General features: G+C 41.7%; 3 protein-coding genes and 1 pseudogene across 3 annotated transcripts; 1 reads left to right on the top strand and 3 right to left on the bottom strand.

Moving 5' to 3' along the window:
* Window positions 1-2,970: 2,970 nt before the first annotated feature.
* Window positions 2,971-4,180, top strand: LOC110697048. Its single transcript, XM_021874383.1, has 2 exons — window positions 2,971-3,372; window positions 3,461-4,180. Exons 1-2 carry the CDS (start codon window positions 3,117-3,119, stop codon window positions 4,075-4,077), a joined length of 873 nt encoding a protein of 290 aa, XP_021730075.1. The 5' UTR covers window positions 2,971-3,116; the 3' UTR covers window positions 4,078-4,180.
* Window positions 4,181-4,252: 72 nt separating this feature from the next.
* Window positions 4,253-5,241, bottom strand: LOC110697047. The gene is made up of 3 exons (XM_021874382.1): window positions 5,016-5,241; window positions 4,520-4,936; window positions 4,253-4,435 (listed from the first exon to the last, which is right to left on the bottom strand). Exons 1-3 carry the CDS (start codon window positions 5,028-5,030, stop codon window positions 4,295-4,297), a joined length of 573 nt encoding a protein of 190 aa, XP_021730074.1. The 5' UTR covers window positions 5,031-5,241; the 3' UTR covers window positions 4,253-4,294.
* A 14,170-nt stretch (window positions 5,242-19,411) lies between these two features.
* LOC110697046 (xanthoxin dehydrogenase-like) lies at window positions 19,412-22,688 on the bottom strand. The gene is made up of 2 exons (XM_021874381.1): window positions 22,208-22,688; window positions 19,412-20,436 (listed from the first exon to the last, which is right to left on the bottom strand). Exons 1-2 carry the CDS (start codon window positions 22,255-22,257, stop codon window positions 19,638-19,640), a joined length of 849 nt encoding a protein of 282 aa, XP_021730073.1. The 5' UTR covers window positions 22,258-22,688; the 3' UTR covers window positions 19,412-19,637.
* A 474-nt stretch (window positions 22,689-23,162) lies between these two features.
* Window positions 23,163-25,164, bottom strand: LOC110697331 (annotated as a pseudogene).
* Between the last annotated feature and the right edge of the window lie 348 nt (window positions 25,165-25,512).

The following is a 25,512-nucleotide window of genomic DNA, read 5'->3' as shown; positions in this document are numbered from 1 at the left end:
CTTCGAGAATCATTCATCTTTGTTTTCGATTCTTTGTGCTAAGAACGGAAAGGGCTGTCAATTGTATCTCAAAGGGAATTTCCGGATTAACCCAAGCACCGTGTGGGGGAAATTAATCCCTTTAGGAAAGTATTCATACGCCTTTAACAGTGTATCAAGATCATAGTCTCAAGGGAAATTGCAATTCTCATGTTCATGCTTGGTTGATTGGCTTGGAGTATAGGCAAGTGCTTAAGTCTTCATATTAGTGTTTCTTTTAGAATTTTTCTGTAATTTCTATTATATTATAATACTTGATTGTAACACCTTTATTGTGTTTGTTTGTATTACATTACATTGTTAGTGTAATTACATTACTTAGGTTTTGTCCCACACAATTTATTAAGTGTTTTTCTAGATTGAATACACTGAAAACCTAACACTTACTCTCTTCCCCCTCCATAAAAACCATCCTAGCTCCGCGTAGCGTCACATCTCCAACCACCAAATTTGCACCGAGCGACCCCGCAACAACCTCCGCCACTGCACAAAACCAATTCCCACCTCTTTGAACCACCGCAAATACCGATTCACACCGATCCGGTGGATTGTGGTTGGTATTTGCTGTGGTTCGAAGGTGATGGGGTTCGAATTGGTTGTGATTGTGGTTGGTGTTTGCGGTGGTTCGAAGGTGCTGGGGTTTCAATTTGACGGTTGGGGTTTCGAATTGGTTGGGGTTTCAACGATGAAGTTGTTGTTGCTGAGGGATGTGGTGATTTGCGGCTGGTAGGTGGTGATTTGCGGTGGGTTTCGCCGGTTTTGGTGGGGCAGGAGTGCCGGCGGTGGGGGACAAGTGGTGCCGCAGGGCCGGGTTTGGTTGTGGGACTTGTTATTCATCGCCCGCAAATCTCTACATAAAGCCCACATTTTATAATTTTTTGACAAATTTGCCCTTTTTATAATTTTAACGGAAGATAAATTTTTCGCACTAAAAAAATGTGGAGCAGCACCGGATCGCCGAGGATCACCGGAGAATCGCCGTCGTCATCGGAAAACGAGGTTCGTAACGCATCGTAAGGACGAAATGGTGGCTGGCGCCTAGCCAAAAGGCCATGCCGTGGTTGTGGCGCCTAGCCAGGACGCCGCCACTGTGGTCACGGCGCCTGGTGGAGAAGCCTCGACCATAGTAGTGGCGCGTGGCCAGGACGCCGCAGCCACGGCCAAGGCGCCTGGCCACCACGCCGCCACCATGGCGGCGGCGTCCTGACCAGGCGCCCCGGCCGTGGCTCCGGCGTCCTGGCCAGGCGCCAGTAGGGGAATATTTTTTTTTTTTTTTTTTTTTTTTTTTTTTTTTTTTTTTTTTAATTTAATCCCCTTTTTTTTTTTTTGTTTGTTTTTGTTAATTTAATCTTAATGTAATTATATTTATACGTTATATGTTATTGTTACAGGATTATGGTGGAGACGGAAATGATTACAGTGGGATTTTTGTACATGATGGCCTGTTCGAAGATGCTCAACAAGCGATTGATTGGGCAAAACAGGTTGCAATTAGATCAGGCTTTTGTTTAGTAGTAGCAACTCATAAATCTCAACGGGATGGTAGAATGGATCGCATTTTGAGATGCGACCGTTATCGCAAAAGAGAAGAACGAGATTTCAGTAAAGCGATTCGGTTTGACTCAAAGCGGAAAGGTTGTGGGTGTCAGTTCCGAGTTAAGGTTCGACAACATCAAAGGCGTGACGGTTGGGAAGTGAAGGGTTACGACAAATGGGGATATCACAACCATGAGCTGATAGCATACAAAGTGGGGCATCGACAGTTAAGCGGCCTAAGTCCAGCTGCGAAACTAGTTGTAAAAGAAATGAGTGATGCTCAAGTGAAGCCCGCTAAAATATTAGCGTCTGTGTTAGAGAAATTCCCCGAAGACCAGCCAAACCGAAGACACATCTACAACGTCAGACAGAAATTGAGGTTTGAACGGTCAGAGGGAAGGAACCCTATACAGCAGCTTCTGCACCAGGCACAAGCACGTGGTTACCTTTACTGGTTTGAATCTGACGAAGACACATCGGAGGTAACTCATTTGTTCCTTGTCCATCCTGATTGTGCTGATATGATTTCGTCTTGGCCATCTGTGATTTTGATCGATTCAACGTACAAGACAAACAAGTACAAGTTCCCACTGGTTGAGATGGTTGGGATGGCTCCAACGAACCAGAACTTTCTGATTGGTTATGCAGTCATGAAGGATGAGACGGCTGCGAGTTACCGTTGGGTGTTGGAAAAGTTGAGAAACTACATCGGCCCAAATGTACAGCCATCGGCCATCGTAAGTGATTGTGAGGGAGGTCTTTTTGCCCCTATAGCGGAGCTGTTTCCGGAGTCGAGCCATTTACTGTGCACATGGCACATCAACAACTGCGTGAAAGTCAAAGCCTACAACCTTTTCAACAAGAACTTAGATTCAGCAGAGAGATTGGTAAATGGTAAGTGGCGGAAGATCCTGCAAGCTACCACGGAGGCAGAGTACGATCGAGCCTTGGAAAACTTAAAGGATGCGTACAAGTGGTGCCCGCCAATCGTAGACTATGTGATGCATCAGTGGGTACCTCAGAGGGAAAAGTTTGTCAAATATTGGACGAACCAAGTTCTTCATTTTGGGAACACTACGACATGCAGAGTCGAGAGCGCTCATAGAGCTTTGAAGGACTGGATTGATTCTTCCACGGCTGCTCTGGATACACTGTTCGAGAGAATAAACAAGGCTATTGATACTCAGAGGAACGGCATCAAGAACTATCTCGAGGACTCCAGGCGACGACATGGCATGTTGTATGGCCATTTCATATTTAAGATTCTCCACGGTCGTGTGTCACACCACTGTTTGGGGTTGATTCTGAGCGAGTATACCAGGATGAGGGAGTTGGGCGATGAAGTGGCTATTCGGTGCGGATGTGCTATATCAATGACTCATGGATTACCTTGTGCATGCACCATTCACCGCGTAATTACGCAAGACAGGGCGTCGTTACATGTCGATCAGGTTCATCCATTCTGGCGGACGCTCGTTATCGGAGAGCATGCTGTTCCGCATACGGTTCACCGTGAACAGGAGGAGTTGGAGCAGTTTCAGATGATGTTTGACCAAGTGTCCTCCAGTCACCCTTCGATCATTCGTAGTGCTACACACATACTTCATGACATGTTCAATACATCGTGTTTGGATACCGAGGAACCGGAAGGGGTCGAGCGACCTAGGGGTCGACAACCACGGCGGAACAAGAGTGCGTTTGAGTACATTCGCGGTCGTGGCCGTGGCCGTGGCCGTGGTCGTACATCCTCATCAAGTGGCAGCCAATCATCGTCGTCGGTGAATATGCCCGGCACCGGTAAGACATTCGACTTCAATTTCTTTTGTTGACTGTTTGATTAGTTTACTGTTGACTTGTTTATTGTGTTTATTGATGTGTGTAACAGGGAGAATGGACATTGAACATTTTCCATATAAGGACAGGATCCCTAATATCATGATGCCATTCTTGGACGGGTGGAATGATGTCATTGCAGATGGTAACTGCGGATTTCGGGTTGTGGCGGATGTGTTTCAAATGGGTGAAGACAACTACGGTTTAGTGCGGCAGTTGATGTACAGTGAAATCGCATCAAACCGAGATGTGTATGGCCATGTGTACGGCGAGGACTTGGATAGGTCTCTGCAGCGTATCCGGTGGGGAGGGGGACCTTGCGGTCAAAATCATTGGTTCGATGCGCCACTTGATCTCTTTGCCGTTGCAAACATCTACAAGTGTGCAGTCATGCATTTCGGCCTTGGTTTACATAGTCGAGCCTATTATCCATGTACAACGGTTCTGCCCTGGTGTTCGCGCGAGACCGTCACCAGACCGGTAAGGGACGTTGCTATTGGATTTCTTGGGCCGTCATACAGACATTTTATCCGATTAGACATGTCACCCGATTTTCCGGTCCCAAATATCATACCGAAGTGGTATGAAATTCGTAGAGCAAGCGTGGAGGGTTGGGATGCTTTGTACCATGCTCGCGTGCAACAGTGGAACAATTTAATTGCCATGTAGTTTTTGTTGATGTACACCTACCTTTTACTATGAGGCCTTGTATTGTCAATACTATGTCATTTCTATGTGTTCATTTTTAAAAGATAATGTTTCATTTTAAAAACTAACAACAATAATTTCAAATATTACAAACTAAAATGATAATATTGAATTTTAAAAACTAAGAACAATAATGTCAAATATTACAAACTAAAAAGATAATGTCTAATTTCAAATATCAGTAATCCCTCTGTGACGCCCACTGCCACTGCTCAAGGGTCCGTTCCAGATCGTCAATAACAGCTCTGCCTGATGCACTCGTCATGCAGTCCCTTTCCTCAAAAAGTCGGTGTCCCAACTGCATAATCTTGCCCATCCACTACACAAAACAAAAAACATGAAACGACGTATTATACATATATATATTAAAATAAGAGAACAACAAATAAAAGATGAGACGTACCGCATAAGAGGCAGTGGCAGGTGGCACATCGTCATCATCTGCGTCGTCGATGTCTTTGATCAACCTCGGGTGCGAGTGCCGGATGTACCATTCCATGTAGTGCTGGTCACACATGGCAGTCACCCCACTTGGCGGCCGCTGCAGCTCCGCCGTCCATAGGCGGGCAACCATCGGAAACTGCTCCCACATGGATATCATGTTTGACGGCCATTGGACGACGTACTCCTTCGACGACGCAGATCGTACCGCCTTACTGGGCCATGCCGGTGGAGGTGGGACAACTTGGACAAATCCAAGCTGGCGAAGACAGCGCTGCGGCATGTACGCCTCTACGATCTCGCGATACTGAATCAGTCCAGTGTAGAGGGTCCTGGGTACCCTATTACTAGGGTTCTGGCCGAAAGGCATCCAGTTCACCTGCACATTATTTAAAATCAGTAACAGTCATAAAATAAAGCATCAGATTGTAAAAGTAGAAATAATTTAATCACTGTACCTCTAAGGGGGACATCCTGTCAAGCGATAACCGTATGGAGCGCAGGCGGTCAACGGACTTCTTCTCGACACGCGGACTCCACGCACAGGCACGTGGCTGGCCATCACCAATGGGAACCGGGTCGCGGTGTGGTCGAAACGCAGGAAAATACTCGTATATCCAGGTCTGTAACAACGTCAGACATCCAGTGATACCTGCTGCATCAGCCCGGCTCGAGAATCCTAACTGGCGATACAGATACGCCAGCGTAGCCGACCCCCAAGAAAACTGGCCTACTCTGTCGGGCTCACACGCGTCAACTATGTCGCGTGGCCTGAGCTTGTTCCCGCTCTTATCCGGAAACAAGGTACACCCGAGAAGAAGAAAAACATATGCAGCCAGCTGTGTGTCCTGCGTCCTACGTGCCGTAGGGTGCAAACATCGCTGCAAGACGGCTGCGATCTTAACGCCGCCGTGATCCCACACACCAAGTGCCGATGTGTACAGCGCAGCCCTATCCACCGCCAACAGCTCCGCTAGTAAATCTGCCTGATCCGCATCAGTGACGACAGATGCTCGGTTTCCCTCCACGGGAATCCCAAGGATGGCCTCGACGTCATGCAACATGATCGTCATCTCACCGAACGGAAGGTGGAACGAGTTCGTATCCGGCTGCCATCGCTCAACGAAAGCCGTGATCAGCGTCCAGTCAATCCTATCGTGCATGGTGGCAGGAAGGTGACTCACTCTAGTGGCCCTCAATCGCCCGACCATCTCGCTCTCCTCCGGCCAAGCATCAGCCCAGCTACACAAAAACCTACAAGTCTTTTCCCGGGTTTGGCATTTCAAAATGCCTGTATCCAAAGCCCTCTCCTGGTCCTCCCAAATACGGGTAGCGATGTGTCCTAAAAAGCTAGGAATCACACTCCCGTCTATAGGTCCCCCGGCCACCTCACCCCTCACCATCCAAGAATCATTAACGGCCCTCGACCGTTTTCTGCTACCCGCAGACACAGTGGACGCAGATGATGTGCCAGATCTACTAACAAACCTACCATCTCGACCCTTACGCACATCTACCCTATGCGTCTCATACGTATCATCAAGTCTCTGACTGAATGGACCGTAATCATCATATGGTCCACTCTGATCGTCGACATCCTCATCTGCATCATCCTCGTCCTCGAACTCCTCCTCCTCGACCTCCTCCTCCTCCTCCTCATCATCATCATCATCATCTTGATCGTCCGCAGAACAGTGCACCCGTTCTCTGCGGGCCGAGGCCGAAATACCACGGGATCTAACGTGTCTGGGCCCCGAGCTCTCCATTGAGTAGATCGTACTCCTCACGACGTCAATACTCTTCCCCGCACCAGGTCTAAATTGCGATGCCTAACTCCAAGTAAATAACGAAACATAATAACGAAAACAAATTAAAAAAAGTCGAAAATAAACACAAAAGCAAATAAACAAGTCACGGAAATAAAATTATAAACATAAAAAATATAAAATTAAAACAAATAAAAAAACAAAATTTAAAAAAAAAAAGATAAAAAAAAAAGGGAACATACAATTTAAAAAAAAGAAAAACAAATTTTTTAAAAAAAAAAAAAAAAAAAAAATCGAAAATAAAATTTAAAATTAAAAAAAAACAAAAAAAAAATTTAAAAAAAAAAAAAAAAGAACGAGGCGCCTAGGCAAGGCGCCTGTACGGTGGTGTCGGCGCCTAGCCCAGACGCCACTACCACGGCCGTGGCGCGTAGCCTCTGCGCCGCCGCCGTGGTAGTGGCGTCTGGGCTAGGCGCCGCCACCACCGTACGGGCGCCTTGCCTAGGCGCTTCCGCCGTGGTGGTGGCGTCTCGCCTTGGCGCCCCACCGTCGCCGGAGGTTTTTTTTTTTTAAAAAAAATTACAAAAATTAAAAAATTTACCTTCTGGCCGGCAAACCGCCTTCCGCCCACCGCCGGTGCCGCCACTTCCTTGCCGGGCCGCCTCGACATAGCTTTGGAAATAATTTAGAGAGAGAAAGTGGAAGTAGAGAGTAGAGAGAGAAATTGTGTGTTTTTTAGTATGAGGGCAAAAGTGTCATTTCACTCTTATTTTGTGGGCTTTATGTAGGAATTTGCGGGCGATGTTTAACAGTTCACTTGGTTGTTTAGGTTTTTTTTTTTTTTTTTACTTTTTTCATTTTTTTTATTAATTTTTTTAAACTAATAGTTTAGTAACACGTGTCTGTTGTGAGCCCCACTAACGGATTCCATCCAAGAATCCGTTAAGTGGTGGTGAAATCAATTTTTTGGGTTTTTTTTTTGTGGTGTTATAATAAAAGTCTTTTATTTTGTGATGTTATAATCAAATTTTGTGTTATTTTGTGGTGTTATTTTCTAAAAAATCCTAAATATAATGTCCGTATGTCGGTTCGTGGTGTCTTGTACGGTTATACACTTGTACCAGTATTTCTTACAATATGGGCTCCCAAATTGGGCTGGACTATTTGTCAAGCCTTTCATTTGGCCATCAAATCTGAGTTAATCATAAATACGGGACTTAACATTTCGTATTTTCACATTTAAGGACCTCGCACATGTTTTTTCACCTTTAAGGACTTAACATTTACTTTCATGCCATAAATAATAAAATTTAACCAATTGGTTTTTGGTGCAGGGGTGATTGGGGCTGCACTTGGTAGGGAGGACCCGTGTTCGATCCCTCGCAAAAAACAATTGGGAAGGGACTGGAACCTAACCACCCAGAACTGTTCCCCGAATCCGAATTAGCCCCAAAGGATAAATCGGGTGGAACACCAAAAAAAAAAATTAATAAAATTTAATCCAAGTTGAGTTTAGCTCTGGTTAAGTAAAAATTAGTCATGATTATGGGAGTGACGTGGCATAGGGAAGCACACATCCTTTTCTAAAGATGTTACCCACTTTTTTCTTTATTATTTAAATTACCACATGTCACACTTTAATTGGTCCAAAAATACAAACCAAAAAAAAAAAAAAAAAAAAAAAACTGAACCACCCACCTACCGGAAAATTTAACCACCCTCCCCTTTCTAACCAAGCCCCCTTGGCGGAAAACAACCCTCCCAACACCCGTCCCCCACCCACAGCTAGAGGTGAAACTAATGCGGTTTAAAACTGAACCAAACCACAAACCAAATCAAATTAGAAATGCGGTGCGGTTTATTTTTTTCTAATATGGTTCAGTTTATTTTGAGGAAAAAAAGTTGTGGTCTGTGGTTTGGTTTTGGTTTTAGGATTTGAAAAACCGGAATCCAAACCGAAATATAGCCCATATTCAAATTAGGCCTCGTAAGACTTAGTCACTACCAATACTTTATTAGAAGTTAGAACTTGTTATTTCATTATTTGATATTTAACATTTGTTGGCTTTACTTTTGGATATTCAAAACCAAAAAATAGGTTTTGAGTAATTAGGCCCATAAAAAGTTGTAAATTAAGACCCAAATCACTAGGTCCAAAAAATTACGTATGGTTTGGTTTTTTATTTTTTATTTTTGAAAAACCGAATTTAAAACAGTGTGGTTTGGTTTGATTTCAATAGTAATATGGTGCGACGTGGTTTGAAAAATTCCAAAACAAAATTAACGTGGTTTGGTTTCGATTTGAGCTATAAACCACACTGAAAACCGAAGTTTCACCCCTTACCACAACCGGCGACTCAACCCAACCCAAACACCCACCTAAAACAACCACGAACGAACTCCCAACCACCCTAAAACGTACCCGTGAAGTCGCGAATGGCTGCCAACCCCCACCCATGCTTTCATTATTATTATATAAAATTCAATAATTACAACTTTACTTACTTTTAGATCAAATTATACACTTCCATTATTATATACAATTCAATAACTACAGTTTTTTTCATATAATTACCCAAAAAAATGAAATTAATTTACAAAAACAAATAAAATATGCCCATAGTTGTGATTTTGCGTTGGAATCCTTCAAGAGGAGTAGGAGGAGAAGAAGCAATTTGAGATCTAAGAGTGACCAGAGATCGCCAATGAGTACCGTGACTCCACCGGAAAGTGGAGTAAGTAATAAATCGGAGACCCAATGAAAATCGATAACCGAAAACCGGCTGATATTGAACGGCCAAGAAGAGTCTAGAAGGATAATAATACGATGATGAAGAAGTAGAGGGGAGAGAAAATAAACGTGCAGCTCTTAGCAATGGAGATAGAGACAAAATTGTTTCGATCACGACGATTTTTTTTTGGGTAAATGACATAAAATTCAGAGAAAAAAATGACGATTTTTAATTTATCAGATAAGACTAAGAAAGCAAGGACTTAAGTTTTTGATGTAATTAAGGTAATGAAGGACTTAATATTTTCTTTTCCTCAAAAAAAAAAAAAAAAAAGGACTTAATATTTTGGCTGGAACTCAAGTGAGTTAAATGCCTTGAAAGTTAACTCTAGAGTCTAGATCCTTAAAGGATGAAAATAAATGTGCGAAATCCTTATTAATAAAAGTGAAAAATACGAAATGTTAAGTCCCGTATTAATACTTAACTCCATCAAATATACAAAGTATAATCTATAACCACGGAATATATATACTTCGTATTTTTTATCTTGGTATTAAATTATATGCTACCTCTGTAGTAAACAAATTCAGCAAATTTATTTTGTTCAAACTGTACATCAAACGAGACTAGTATAGTGTATATATATATTGTTTTAGTTTTCTTTTATTTGCAACATATACAAATGGTTTTATCATCAAAATAAATATAACACCAAGATAGGTTGGGTACCATGTGTAAAAATTATGTTGCTGAATTTGTCCGTTTATATGTTATATAGTCTCGATCTCAAAGTGCATGCCACTCCACGAGATTGTGTTTGTAACAGAATAAAATAAAGTATATTCTACTAAAATAGTAAATTAATCCGTAAACTCTTTCTAATTTTATTTAAGTGTCCCTTTTTTTTTTTAATTTGACACTATTCACATGTACTACTTTTACTAATGTTTTTGTTTCATACATAAATTGAAAATTGTCAAGTAAGTACTGTTTAGAATCGATTCAATGCAAATTCTTAAATACTAACTTTTTATATAATTATTGATAGTCAAAGACATAATTAAGTTATGCATTTGCAAATATGCTAATCAAATGGGGCACTTAAATAAAAACAAAGGGAGTACTTCGCATTGAAAACTGATCATGTTGATTCTTAATTAAAAAGTTTCCCATTTAAATTTTCACTTAGATAACCATATTTTTCTAGCGAGCTATTTAGTTTGTTGTTATATTCTTTAGCATATTTTATGATTATGTTTTTTCCATCTATAATCTATCTATATAATCTATATATAAAAAATTAGACAAAACAATAGGAGTGCCACGTGTGACTTTTCGATTTTTTTTTTTTTGAAGAAGTGACTTTCTGATATTCAGTATACTATAATAATATTTCTTACCAATTAACCATCATATATTTACGATAAATATTGAGCTAAAATTTTATTTCAAATTCTTTTTTTAAGTATCAATAACATAATACTAAAACAGATAACATAAACGACACGTGTCAATTCCTGATGTAGTTTTTTTCCCTCCAAAAACACCACTTTCCTTTTTTGCTAAAATATTATTTGAGAAGTTTAGTATAATATAACCATCATAATATTATTCCAAATCTTTTATACGTATCTTTTATAATAAATATTTTCCTTTATACCTATTAGTTCGTGATTTGGGAATTTTTCCCCGCCACGTGGACCAATTATGCGTTGTCACGTGTCCTCCGTGTGGACCAATCAGAGTCTGCCACGTGTCACCTTGTAAGAGGTCCAAAGTGGACCTCTTAGGTCACGACACGTGGAAGACTGAAAGACCTGTCAGGAAAAGCAGCCTGCAAACGGCCCAACTTCCTAGGCAAGCCCAATCAGTCCTAGGTTTCCCATAAACCTAGTATTGGGCACAGTCTCCCAAACTATAAATAAGGTGTTTCCTCCAAGGGAACACCTATTCAGAGATTTCTAAACACATTCAGGGAGCCTCATATCACATCTGATAGGCGCTCTCACCTACTCTCACTCTCAAAGTAGAGAACTTGTCAGTTACCTGACATCCCAAACTGAGCAATCATACATTGCAGATCCTCTCTTGAAACCCAAGGGAGACTCTTTACATTCCGCACTTAAACTCCTCAAACACGTTCTAACTTGATCGTTGGAGGAGGAACTCCCACCCCCGGGAGTTTCCGTTGTTTTGCAGGTACAGGCGTCCAGAAGTCAGTCTTGGATTTGTAACTCTCCCGCAGGACATCAAAAAACCCCAAAACATTTGGCGCCGTCTGTGGGGAGAGTACATTTAAGATGACTTCACAAGAACCTGTACCGAGTCTAAGTGAGAAGCGGCCTTTGGCCGACGTCCTGGTCACCTCAGACCAGGACACCGATGACGACTATGATGTCGTCGCTCACACGGCACCTGACGGGACCTTAAGGACTCGGCGTGTCCGCCCCACCGAAAGGAGGGAACGGACCGTCGGCCAGGCCGGGCCCAGTGGAACAGTCGTCCCGTCGACTGGCCACCAAGAGGCCGAGGGATCCACCCCCATTACCAGAAACGAGCTCATGAGTCTCATGACAAGTTTCAAAGGGGAGATCAAGGATCTCATTGCTGAGCAAACAGCTGCTCCTGCCAAGGAGCAGTCGGCCAAAAAGGCCTCCCATTCAGGGAGAAGCAAACTGGTCAAGGATCGAGAGCCGACTCCTTACCCAAAACCTAGGGTAGGGCCGAAGCCCTCTACAATCTTGGCCGGACTCAACTTTCCTGCGCCAGGAAACAGAAAAGCTATCCGACATATTCTGCCGGATGGTTCCAAGAAAACATATTCCGATGCTCGGATGATAATCCAGCAAAAGAAGAATATGCAACTATCAGAGTCGGCCTCCACTGCAAACTTTAATGATAGTTTTCAGAATACCTCAATGAGGTATTCCAATCTACCCCAGGGGGGTCAGACAGGCGGCACATCCGCCCAATCTACTCCTCAATTATACCAGACAGCCCCATATGTTCCTCACCAGCCATACGGGCCGTATGGACAATTTTACGTGCAGCCTACTCCTTTTGGGGGACAGGCGGCACCTACAGTCCAGCCTCTGGACTGGCAGCTTCGGCTGCAGAGACTTGGGGGACAGCCTACGGCTTTCTCCAAGGAAATAACGGAGGCCGCACAGCCGGCCAAAGTTAAAAATGTATTGGTAGGCACCTACGACGGTACCACCAATCCTGAAGACCACTTAATGGCTTACACCAACCTTATGTATTTACAAGGGTTGGACGACGCCACGTGGTGTAAATGCTTCCCGGCCACATTGAAGGGAGTCGCCCAGCAGTGGTTCGGCAACTTGCCAGCCGAGTGCATTAACAATTTTAGGACGCTTGCGTATCTGTTTGCGTCCAATTTCTCAATGAACATCCCGGCTAAGAAAACAAGCCTTGATCTGGGCACCATACAGCAGGGAGATAAAGAAGGGTTGCGTTCATATATCAGGCGCTTCAATCTGATGAGAATTTAGATTCAAGGGTTGTCTGATGAGGTCGCCTATACAGATTTTTTCAAAGGTCTGAAGGACGGGTCGGCCTCCAAGTTCGACCTTGTCAGGAAGAGGGCTGCTACCCTCCAAGAAGCATTGATGGAGGCGGACGCTTATATACAGGCGACCGAGCTTTGTAATGTTGGAAAACAGTTGGACTCAAGGAGGTCCGACAAGAAAGAGAGTCGGACTCAGCAGCCGGCTAAAAAAGAAGAGTTGAAAAGAAAACAAGTCTGGGTGGCCGAGCCTTCTGAACAGCCACCCCGGAAGAAAAAGGAGGGACAGACGTACTCCCCTAAGTACAAATTTAATAAAGACTGCTACTCCATCCTCATGGAGATTAAGGACCGAGTTCCCCTTGAAAAGCCGGCTCCTATGAAGGCTCCTGCTAAAAGTCGGAACCGGAATAAATATTGTCATTATCATGAGGATGTTGGTCACGACACCAACGAATGCTATACTCTCAAGCGCTTGTTGGACCGACTGGCCGATAAAGGGGTACTCAAGTCCTATGTACTCAGGTCCAAGGTTACCCTGCAGACAAACTCTAGGGAGCCTCCTAAGAAGAAGCCCAGCTCTACTAATAGTTCGGATAAGGATGAAACTCCGATCTACACTATAGCAGGAGGATTTGCTGGGGGTGGTCCGACCATTCGGGGTAACAAGAACTATATCCGAGGCCTCGACATTAATTCAGTAGACGAGGGACAGGCGTCCAAGGACCCCTTCCCCGAAGTCATAATTACTGAAGAGGACCGAGGACAGTTCAAAAGACCGCATGATGACCCCGTGGTCATCGAATGTAAAGTGGCCAACCTAAGAGTCGGCCGCATTCTCATTGATACTGGGAGTTCTTCGGATCTCGTCAGTCTCAAGTGCCTGACAAAGCTCAGGTACAAATCTGAGAGTATGCACCAGGTCTCGCATCCCTTGGTGGGATTCGGAGGTGGTGTAGTACACCCGGTAGGACAGGTAGACTTACTTGTCCGCTTAGGCGAGAAGGGAAAGGGACGACATATGGTGGTCCGGTTCTTAGTTGTTGAAGAGCTGACGGCCTACAACATGATCCTGGGGCGTCCTACCCTAAATCAGTCTAAGGCTGTGATCATTCCATCTCTTATGCTTCTCAAGTTTGAGAGGGATGACGGAACAGTCGGCTCCCTACGGGGAGACCAAAAAATGGCCAGGGAGTGCTATCTCTCTGATGTAAAGTCCACTGCGGCCGTCGGCCCCAGTGAAGAGGCAGCGCCTGCTGCAACAGTAGCTGGCAAAAAGAGGAAGTTCAGCCAACAGGTGGCCGAGAAAAAAGAAAAATAGCAGTCACTGCCTGGACAGAGGCCGGATGAACTTCATCCCCAGACGGCTGGAGAGCACGTGGACATTGTCTTAGATGACTCTCGTCCTGACCGAACTGTTAAGGTTGGGACGACTGCTTTTGCTGAACTTGGTGCAAATTTGCACCAACTCTTGAAGGATTTCAAAGACATTTTTGCCTTTGAAGTAGACGAGATGTCAGACATCAGCCCGGATCTTGCCGTACATAAACTTGCTGTGGATCCTCAAAAGAAGCCGGTAAGGCAAAAGAAAAGGAACCATGGTGAGGAAAGAAGCCAGGCAGCTGCCGCTGAGGTTAAAAAGCTTTTAGAAGCTAAGTTCATCCGGCAATGCTACTTTCCGGACTGGGTTGCCAATGTTGTCCTAGTAAAAAAGCCGAATGGAACTTGGCGCATGTGTGTGGACTACACGGACTTGAACAAGGCATGTCTAAAAGATAGCTATCCTCTCCCAAAGATTGATAGCCTGGTCGACTCTACAGCCGGCCATGCCTTGATGAGTTTTATGGACGCCTATTCAGGGTTCCACCAAATACCCCTATGGAAGAAGGATCAAGAGAAGACGGCTTTCGTCACTGATCAGGGGCTATTTTGTTATATGGTGATGCCGTTTGGTCTGAAGAATGCGCCTGCCACCTTCCAAAGAATGATCAATACTGTCTTTTTTAATCAAATTGGAAGAAATGTGGAGGCGTATATTGACGATATAATAGTTAAGTCCAAGCTTCAGTCGGATCACCTGGCAGACCTCCGAGAAACATTTTCCACACTCAGGCGACACCATGTCATGCTTAATCCTAAAAAATGTGTTTTCGGTGTTGAGTCTGGAAAATTCCTCGGATTTCTGATTGACCAAAGGGGGATAGAGGCGAACCCTGAAAAAATACAGGCGGTCATAGACATGCAGTCGCCCCGTAATGTAAAGGAAGTACAAAATTAACAAGTTGCCTGGCGGCCTTGGGAAGATTTCTCAGCCGATCAGGCGACAAATGCCTTTATTTCTTCCAGGCGATAAAAAAGAAAGCTATGTTCGAATGGGGGCCGGATGCATAGGCGGCCTTCCAAAGACTGAAGGAACATTTGCATTCTTTGCCAAGGCTTGTCAGTCCTTTGACCAAGGAAGTGTTGTACATGTACCTGGCCGTCTCTGATCATGCGGTCAGTGCTGTTCTCCTTGCTGAAAGAGACGGCTGCCAGATCCCTGTCTACTTCATCAGTCATGTGTTGAAAAATGCCGAGTTACGGTATCCCATGGTTGAGAAATTTGGCCTGACCCTCTATATGGCAATTAAAAAGCGAAAACCTTATTTCTTGGCACATTCGGTTGTAGTATACACTGACCAGCCTATCAAGCGGCCCTTAACGACCATGGAGTCGTCCGGCCGAATGATAAAATGGGCGATTGAAATTCAAAGCTTGGAAATTACTTTTGAGCCAAGAAAAGCGGTGAAGGGTCAGGCCCCAGCCGACTTTATTGTTGAAATGACCAGGCCGCTTGCTCCTGATAATGTAGACCAAGTCTGGAAGGTCTATGTGGACGGAAGTTCCACAACAAACGGTTGCGGTGCAGGCGTCATATGCCAGTCCCCTGAAGGGGACAAGTTCGAATATGCATTGCGCTTCAAATTTCAAGCCTCAAACAATGAGGCCGAGTATGAAGCCTTATTGGCCGGCATCCGCATGTGCAAGGCGGCCGGGGAAAGGAAGGTGGACGCCTGTTCTGACTCACAGCTGATTGTAAGTCAGTACCACGGTGATTATGAAGCCACCCATCCGGCTATGATCAAGTATTTGCAGGCCGTGAAAGAAGAGGCCGGGACACTTGAGGAATTTAATCTAAGCCAAGTGCCAAGGTCTGAAAATAACCAGGCGGATGCCCTCTCCAAACTTGCATCATCCGCCTCCTGTGATGCACCGAGAGCTGTCTTCTGGGAGACAATTGAAAAAAGAAGCATTGAGGAGGATCCTATTGGAATCCTTGATCGCAGCTCAACTTAGATGGATCCCATCCGGGCATATCTAACCGACGGTACTTTGCCGGACGACTACTCAGAAAAGATTGCACTGAAAAAGCGTGCATCTAACTTTGTAATTCATCAAGGGGAACTCTTCAAAAAGGGTTACCTACAACCACTCTTGAAATGTGTTACTCCTGAAAAAGGCCGAGAAATCCTAGAGGACTTGCATTCTGGTTTCTGCGCCTCTCATATAGGCGGACGGGCGCTTGCAAGAAAAGCCAGGAGGCAAGGCCCACCGCCTGATAAATAAGGTGGGCACCGGTTCCACCTGTTGTACTTTTTATTTTGGATTTTGTTGGGGCTTGAGACTATGAAGAAAGTGTTGCGCCAATCTTTCCATTTGTTTTCTTTCCCCATAGTCATCATGTAGCCTTTGTGGCTATTTATTTGGTACCATCCGGTACCGCTTGCCTTGGGGGTCCGACTCAAATAATTCATATGGGCGAACGCCTCAAAATTGGCGTCCACCCCATGCATTTCGCAGGCGGCCACGTACCCCAAAATGTTGAACCATGAATTAGGGGCAAGTTGCCAAAGGCCCAGCTGGTAGCCGTCTAAAATCCTCTCTACTGCCGGATGTAGAGGAAACCTTAGGCCAGCTTTGATGGCCGCTTCATAGCAGCCAAAGCACTCGTCCCCGTAGCTTGCCGCCTCTGGCCAGACGACTGTATCTTCTGGGTCCGGTACCGACAATATGTAATCGCCACCCATAAAGTAGTCGGCCCTGATGCTTGCCAGCTTGTCAAGCATGGTCTTGCGCCTGCCAGAAGGAACGTGGCAGTAATAAGGGGTGTGCGACTCCCTTCGAGAGGCAGCCGGCTCTGCCCAGTCGTCCCCCTTTTCGGTTGCATGACTGGCTCTCGCCTCATGCAGGCGAGAGTGCTTTTCTTCTGAGTCGGCAGAATACCGACTGGAGGTGCTCGTTTCCGAGTCACTCGAGCTCTCGGCCAGATCAGCCGCCTGTCCAGAGATATCTATAGATAAGGGTTCATTCCCAACCTCATCCCCTGATTCTCTTAAAATAGAATCACTCGGGGTACTTGGGGTCCCATGCGGCTGTTCCGAAAGCTCCTCCCGAGAGAAAAAGGAGCCGTCTGAATTTGAATATCTTGCAGTCTTTTTTGTCCTGGCCATAGTGTCCTGCACAGATACAGAGACAGTCGGACTCCTAGTTCGCAAAGGGTGGTCCATCAAGGGGCAGTCGGCACTCCTAGTTCTAGATTCAGCCGTCCCCGGTGACCGGCTGATCACTAACCTAGGCCGTGCCGGGTGCTTTGGGGCTACCATTTTCGTAAAAATAAAATAGAAAAGCAGAAAGTACAAGGAAAAAGTGCAAGGAAACATGCGGTTACCTGTTAAAATCTGGGAGCGTTTGAAAAAGGTTAAAAAACAGTCGGCCTGAAGGTCGGTTGGTCCTGAAAACAGTCGTTCTTTCAAAGCAGCCGGATGTCTTAAAAGGGGAGCAGGCGTCCTGTTTTTGTTTGTCTGAAAATGATGGTAATCATTGCAAATGTTTTGGACATCCCCTATTTATAGGGGGGTGAATTCCAAAGGTCAGGGTAAAAAAAAAAAAAAAAGGTTAAAACCGTTAACCAATCGAAAGAGTGACACCTGTCACCGGCGCCACGTGGCACGCCACGTCACCCCTGTGAGGGGCAAATGATTTGGGAAATTTTCCCCGCCACGTGGACCAATTATGCGTTGCCACGTGTCCTCTGTGTGGACCAATCGGAGTCTGCCACGTGTCACCTTGTAAGAGGTCCAAAGTGGACCTCTTAGGTCACGACACGTGGAAGACTGAAAGACCTGTCAGGAAAAGCAGCCTGCAAACGGCCTAACTACCCAGGCAAACCCAATCAGTCCTAGGTTTCCCAGAAACCTAGTATTGGGCACAGTCTCCCAGACTATAAATAAGGTGTTTCCTCCAAGGGAACACCTATTCAGAGATTTCTAAACACATTCAGGGAGCCTCATATCACATCTGATAGGCGCTCTCACCTACTCTCACTCTCAAAGTAGAGAACTTGTCAGTTACCTGACATCCCAAACTGAGCAATCATACATTGCAGATCCTCTCTTGAAACCCAATGGAGAGTCTTTACATTCCGCACTTAAACTCCTCAAACACGTTCTAACTTGATCGTTGGAGGCGGAACTCCCACCCTCGGGAGTTTCCGTTGTTTTGCAGGTACAGGCGTTCAGAAGTCAGTCTTGGATTTGTAACTCTCCCGCAGAACATCAAAAAACCCCAAAACAGTTCGTATCCCATATCTTTTAATAATAGGACAATATATCATAATAAATATTACTCTGTACGTCATCTTTAACACATCATATTTTATTCCTTTAATTGATTATTATATTTTAAATAAGATAATTTTTATCAATATTTAAAATGATGACTCTATTAAATAATAAAATCATACTACACAAAATTATTATTATTAGTATTATTATAATAAAACGGACATTTTTTTTTAAATACTATAATTGGTTTCTCGCCTAATTCTAATACGAATGGAAAGCAAAACGAAGGGAGTTTAACAACATAGCGTAACATTATAAATAATTTATCTATTGGCATGTAATCATGTAAGAAAATTTGACTAATTGAAATTTAATTCTTTCTTAGTTGTATCTCCAATACTTTCATATATTAGGTTAAAAAATTAACCAAATATCATTAAATCGGAATTATTATTCCTAAAAATTAGGTGTATGTAATACATATATAATTTTAAATACTTATTTGGTTAATAAAAAGAAAATTGATACTAATTTATCATTAAATTTTTAAAACACCTATATGGTCGTCTAACATGTAATTTAGATATACTAATTTGTCTAATCGATTCTTTTGTTATATTCATTTCATTATATATGCAAAAAAATAAGAAGAGAATAAATATGTTATAGTTGTATTTTATCTATTTTATTTTAAATACAATTAATTATTTTTCTTTTATTAATTAAATGTAGTATAATTATCGTGCATGACACGAGACCTTTCTAGTATTTCATATTGTATTGACGACTTACTATCACAAAATAAACTCATAACTCATGGGTAATCCACCCCTACACTTCAAAGCAAAGACTCTCCGTACCATTTTATTCAAAAGTAATAACAACCATTGAACCATACTCAACCTTTGGAGAAGATTTTGAATTTGAATGTTAATTCTTGGTTTTTCAAAAAATCGGAGAATAATGGACCTAGAAACAAAAGCCAACCTGTAAAAGAATGCCGAGTCAAAGGGCAAGTAGCCCAATCGAAATCACACCACGCTGATCTATGCAGGGTTGGTTTGATCATGTTCGTTTACAAATACAAGAAGATGCTTTACTTAATAGAGTAATTAGAGTCGGTGTCATAGGAAACATTGTTAGGAAAATTTCAAGTTATATGCACATAATTCTCTTCGGTTTCTCTCTAAGGAATCGTACACTCTATTCATTAGAAGCACCAGAATGTTAAACCCAACAACGATACATGGACTTCAAATTTCAATTGAAATACAATCAATTACAAGATCAAGCTCTATAATTGTGCATCACTCCAATAGTTCAATATAAACAATGTCTTCATTATCGACATAAATTAAAGCATCTAAACAGAGGTTGGAAACTCAAAATTCACAATTACTCCAATTTCATAATCACCATTTGAATCATCAATTCATATACTAATCCACATATATCATCTGAAAACTTTAAAGGAGTGATTCACAACTGTGAACCCTCCATCAACCACAAGATTATCCCCACTTATATACTTTGCCTCGTCGCTTGCCAAAAAAAGCACGCAATTAGCAACATCATCGACTGTCAGCTCCACCCCATGCAGATTGGCGTTTTTTGCACTGAAGGCACGGACACCAGCGAAAACATCTTCGGTCCTCTCATCCTCGGGCAAATGAGCCACGGACAACTTTGTTGGAATCGCATAGGGAGAAACACAGTTAACTCGTATCCCATGCAGTCCTAGTTCAGCTGCCACACTCTTTGTTAGTCCCAAAACAGCATGTTTAGACCCTGTGTATGCATGTGGACCTACACCTGCTACAATGCTTGAAACACTAGAGATTGAAATAATGGACCCTTTTTTAGATGGGATCATTACTCGAGCAGCATGCTTCATCCCTAGAAACACACCCTTCACATTTATGTCGAATGTCCTCTCGAAATCAGAAAGGTCTACATTACGAATGTCACTGCTAGGAGGACCTGAAATCCCTGCATTGTTCACCATAATATCAAGAGCGCCAAACTTTTCAACTGTAAAGTCAACGGCATGCCGGACATCATCTTCTTTACTAACATCACAGTGGACGAAACAGATGTTCGAGTCACCACCAAAAGAATTAAAGAGGCGTTGGCCATCATCATCATTTATATCTACAAAACATACTTTCGCACCACTATTGTGGAATAAACGCACAATGCTCTCTCCTATTCCATTGGCTCCTCCGGTTACCAAGGCCACTTTTCCTGATAACCTGGAGATCAAACACAAGAGTGACATAGTATGAAACAGTTAAAATATACGAGTATATTATACAACCATGTCAAGATCAGATCTTCTAAGGTATTAGATCTTTTCTGTTTCACATACTTTAAAACTCGAGTAATTAAAAACCAAAATTCTGTAAGCAAATAGGGAGTCCTACACATTATGAGATGCTATGTGTTACAAGAATACTATTCTCATCATTACCAAGGCTTGCTGCTAGTTGGTGGAAACAATCATTGTCATTCTTACTCTAATACAAGTATGCTGCTTCACTTTGTAGCTACCACTACATAAATGCTGGAGTAAGATGTTATTACACATTATAAGCAGTAGCAGGCCATGAAGCACATCTAACTGACCCCTGTAACATGTTAGTGAAACTAATGGAAATACTACGGAGTATCACCTAAAAGTCATCTGCAGCCTTCATAGCCGAAATAAACATCCCAGTCAATGAAGACGTACTATTCACAGTTCACTCATCAGAATCTAGATCTCATATAAAATCCTGAAAATTTAGAATTAAATCACACTAGACAGCTTCTCAACGATCATTTACTACAATATTACCCCAAATACTTCTAAAGAAGTTCAAGGTCTGGCTGAGTTAAAGGGAGCGCATGTACATAGCCTTTCCCTTGCAATATATAAAGAGGGTGTTTCCAATCGAACCTTAATCCAATATGCAAATAATGTAGGCCACTTCTCATAGATCATTTCACATGGCTTAATAAACAAGATCCACAATTAACTAAAGCTGAGGATAGTTACTAATTAAGTGTCATTTCTCTATTATGTAGCTGGCTAGCTATAATAACTATTAACAATGACTTACTTGTACGATTATATGCAGATTTCCAATTATATACTCCCTCTGGATTTATGACATTACTTACTCGTAGTTCAAATTACATTATGAACGTGACTATTAATTCTGGAAGGAAGGAGTAGAAAATCATATATGTTTTCAATTATTTGATCTTAAACCCAATTTGATACAATTCAGTTAACACTAACAAGAACAAACAAGAATGCAAGAATCATCCAATCCCTTAAACACTGATTACAATCTCACCATTATTAGCTCTTATCACATACAAATAACATCAATTTAGCAGCAACAACAACAACAACAAAATAAAAAGCTACTTTAAATTATTGACATATGATTAAAAAGGGCCTAAAAGCCTGAATTGGACCGGATAAATTCTGGCCTGAAAAATCCGGCCCAGAGTTGCTCATTTAGTCTGAGTGCCCGACAAGTGAAAACCCAGGCTGATTTTCCTTTTACTGAAAATCCGGCCCAAACAAGGCCCGAAAGCCCGAATTTGGTCCAACCCGGCCCTCTGCTCAGCTCTAATTTTTTGGATTGAACTCTAGTTTAAATTAAAGATTAATCAAAAGCCTACTATTATCCGATGATGTTACTTTTTAGCAAACATCACTCCACCTAACATTGTGAATTATCTGGCCCACAATTCCAACTGCAAATATATTCCACATAATAAATAGGAGTAACTTTATAAACAAAAAAAGTAAAATTCTTCTAATAATCAAAACCAGTCTAAAAGGAATCAAATGAATAAAGATTAAGAACCCAGAAAATTTGAGCATTAGATACAAGTAGATATAACATTCAAAATCCAATCATCAAACCCAGATCAAATCAAGCAAATTAGCAAAATAAATAAACAGAAAAATGATAAAATAAAGGTAACAAAAAGTATAAAAAGCATAGAATTTGATAAAGAACAAACCTTTGAAATGGAGGTTGAGAATTAACAGAGTTGGTGTTTGAAGTTTCCATTGATTATTCTGTAAATTGTGTGTTTGAGTTGGAATATTCAAGTGTTTGGAGTTTGGAGCAGAGTAAGCAGCATGTATTATACGAAAAAACAAAATATGTAACACATGACAGCATGTTGTACATGTGGCCGATGTGGGTGGGTCACTTGGTGTTTTTATTTTATCTTCATATTTTTTTTTTTTTTTTTTTTTTTTTGACAGGTACTTTTCTGGGTGCTAGATATTGCAATTTGTACTCAATTGATAACGGTTGAAAGAAACCTTGTAAGAGTTGTTATTATTTACTCGTACAAAGATTGGATGATACTTACATCTGTGGCCCTGTGGTACCCGTTTAATTGTCATGTTGTTGATTTAAATTATATTCTTTTGATGCATTTATGGGATAGAAGAGAGTACTCGTAATAATCTACTAGTAATAATCTATGATATGATTGGTATCTATTGTTCACGAAACAAGTGGCTTATTTTGTCCGCCACATATGTCAATACGGAGGTTTAACTAATACAAGTAATGTATTTGATTACTACTCCGTATTAAGTATTAAATATAACAAGTTGATGGTGGGAAATTATATGTTGAGACAATTATAGCAAGAACTACCCTAATTATGTATAATCTTATATACTTCATATAAAGCACCAACATAAGCCAAACTTGTGTATGTGAATAACATGAAAGTCTTGTGTGATACAGTGATACTTACCTTATAATGGAAGAAGTATCTTGTATGTAGTTTCTCCTTTCATTTTTTTTAATTTACTGGTCCTATCTCCTATGTGGGTTCTCATGTAGGACTCAATTATAAAGAAAAAAAAAAGTGGAAGAGAAAAAAATTATTGAAATAAAATGGGTGTATTAAATTGAAACATTTTCTAAAAAAAAGGCAAATGAACCAATCAAGATGAAAGGAAGGTAATATCTATTAAAAAAAATGGTGTATAAACTTAATGTTTTGAAACAGATTCATTAAGCTGAGAATAATACAACAACAGTTTACATATTTCCAGGTTGATTAAATTCAACCTTAAAGTTGTCAAATTATATGCTTGTAGTTTAAAAATGATTTAGATACAAATACTTTGTTGCAAGGAGCAGATTTTTGTCATAATCGACTAGATAACAGAAACTTGTCATTTAAAGTTACCTAAAGAATGATTAACTGATGCAAATCCTCCATCAATCACAAGATTATCTGCACTTATATACCTTGCCTCGTCGCTTGCCAAGAAAAGCACAGCATTAGCCACATCGTCTGCTGTCAACTCCACCCCTTGCAGATTTGCTTCCCTAGCAACGAATCTCCGGAAATCAGCATCTGCATTACCCTCCCTCTCTTCCTCAGGCACATGAGCCAAGGCCAAGTTTGTTGGAATTGCATAGGGAGAAACACAATTAACCCTTATTCCAAGCTCGGCTGCTACATTCTTTGTTAGGCCTAAGACAGCGTGTTTGGATGCTGCATATGCATGAGGGCTTAGGCCTGCTACGACTGCAGCAACACTACAGAGTGAAATTATGGAACCTTTCTTTGATGGGATCATAACTCTAGCAGCATGCTTCATCCCAAAAATACACCCTTCACATTTATATCCAACACCTCCTCCACATCAGCACAGTCTACCTCACGGATGTCCTTGAAAGGGGTCTGAGAGCCCTGCATTGTTCACCATTATATCGAGAGTGCCAAAATTTTCTACTGTGGAATCCACAGCTCGTCTAACATCATCCTCATTGGCAACATCACAGTGGAAGAAACATATGTTCGAGTCAACACCAAGAGAATCACAGACGCGTTGGCCAGCTTCATCGCTAATATCTACTAAACATACTTTTGCACCATGCTTGTGGAGTATGCACACTATGCTCTCTCCTAATCCTGCAGCTCCTCCAGTTACGAGTGCTACTTTCCCCAATAACCTGAAATATATGAATGCATATTTGCACATACAGTGAAACAATTCAGGTAACAATATACATGCATCAGGGAAAATTAATTCGTTACCCTGCAGCTAACCAGCCACATACGAAATATTACAATTTATTTTCAGGACTGCAGAAAGTTCAGACTACATGATCATCAAATAATTTATACCGTTACTTCAGAAGTCAGACTACTAAAGTGGAAATAAAGTTCAGACTACAGGCTCATGTGAACTTATACCATTTCTTCAGACTAGTCCTTTTTAGCTAGGAGAGCAGGAAGTTTAGACTACAGGAACATCAGATATATTCTATACCATTTTTCAAGACTAAGTACTAAATCCGGAAGTTCAGACTACAGGATCATACCATTTTGTCAGACTACAATCTGGCTAGGAGATCAGGAAGTTCAGCAAGGAAAATGCTACTCACAAGGAATTCGAATATGGGTGTCAGGGTCTCAGGGAAGGACACAATTCCTCATAATGCAGTATTTAACGTGGCTACAGCCATCAGGGTAAAAGGCTAAACCCCACAAATCTACACTAACTTGTAGAATTTCATTACTACCTTCCTTTGTCCAAATCTAGTAGTCACGTAATTAGTTTGAACTATATTAATACCATATAACATACGATCTGAATCATGACTAGTTCAAATACGTGACAAATAACTGAATACAGAGAGTGTACAAAAATAATTGAATAAAGCATGATAACATCTTATGTTTGAAATATGTAGAAACCAAAAAAAAAAAACTCCTCTAGGATGGGAAGATACAAGACTAAATATCAATTAGTAAGAACCACTCAAATAAGAATGCCAACTGGGTGATAAACTAGTAATTAAGATACAGAAGTTGCAGCTAATCTAGAGCAAACTAATGATCATAGAAATAAGCTAAAACAAAAGTCTGACGTGATCATGTGATTACTTTACCTTTGTTGGAGGTGGAGGATTAATACAGCTGCTGATTGCTGCCATTAGTTTTGAGCTATCTTTATCTCTCTTCTCTCTATCTCTCCACCTATCTTTATATAATCCACTAATTAGTTATTTTTCACCAAAAATATATATGTTGGTCTCATTTGAAATTGACTCGATATAAGGTCATGTTCTGTTCATCAATCATCAATTCCACATATTAGAGGTTAATATGAGTTACACAAGTTCAAATTATAACTAAATTATGCAAGTGTCAATATGTTCTATTAAGTGAAAATAAAGTGAATAGAACGAACCATAAGTTTTAAAACTAGATTAAGGTGAAAGCTTGCTCAATTAAAGATTTTGACTTTCTTGCATGGACATAATTGAGTTAGACTTGATCTA

The sequence above is a fragment of the Chenopodium quinoa genome, unplaced genomic scaffold (genome assembly GCF_001683475.1).
Source record: "Chenopodium quinoa cultivar QQ74 unplaced genomic scaffold, ASM168347v1, whole genome shotgun sequence".
In the NCBI taxonomy this organism is placed as follows: domain Eukaryota; kingdom Viridiplantae; phylum Streptophyta; class Magnoliopsida; order Caryophyllales; family Amaranthaceae; genus Chenopodium; species Chenopodium quinoa.
The sequence above is the reverse complement of the archived record's forward strand: the minus strand, read 5'-3'. Positions and strand labels throughout refer to the sequence as shown.

Excerpts from the sequence above, each read along its gene's own strand:
- LOC110697048 (XM_021874383.1), top strand. The coding sequence starts at position 3,117 with ATGATGTTTGACCAAGTGTCCTCCAGTCACCCTTCGATCATTCGTAGT. Across the intron at positions 3,373-3,460 it reads GGTGAATATGCCCGGCACCG|GGAGAATGGACATTGAACAT; the intron begins GTAAGACATTCG and ends TGTGTGTAACAG.
- LOC110697047 (XM_021874382.1), bottom strand. Across the intron at positions 4,436-4,519 it reads CTGCCACTGCCTCTTATGCG|TGGATGGGCAAGATTATGCA; the intron begins GTACGTCTCATC and ends TGTTTTGTGTAG.
- LOC110697046 (XM_021874381.1), bottom strand. The coding sequence starts at position 22,257 with ATGGAAACTTCAAACACCAACTCTGTTAATTCTCAACCTCCATTTCAA. Across the intron at positions 20,437-22,207 it reads TCTCAACCTCCATTTCAAAG|GTTATCAGGAAAAGTGGCCT; the intron begins GTTTGTTCTTTA and ends TTTGATCTCCAG.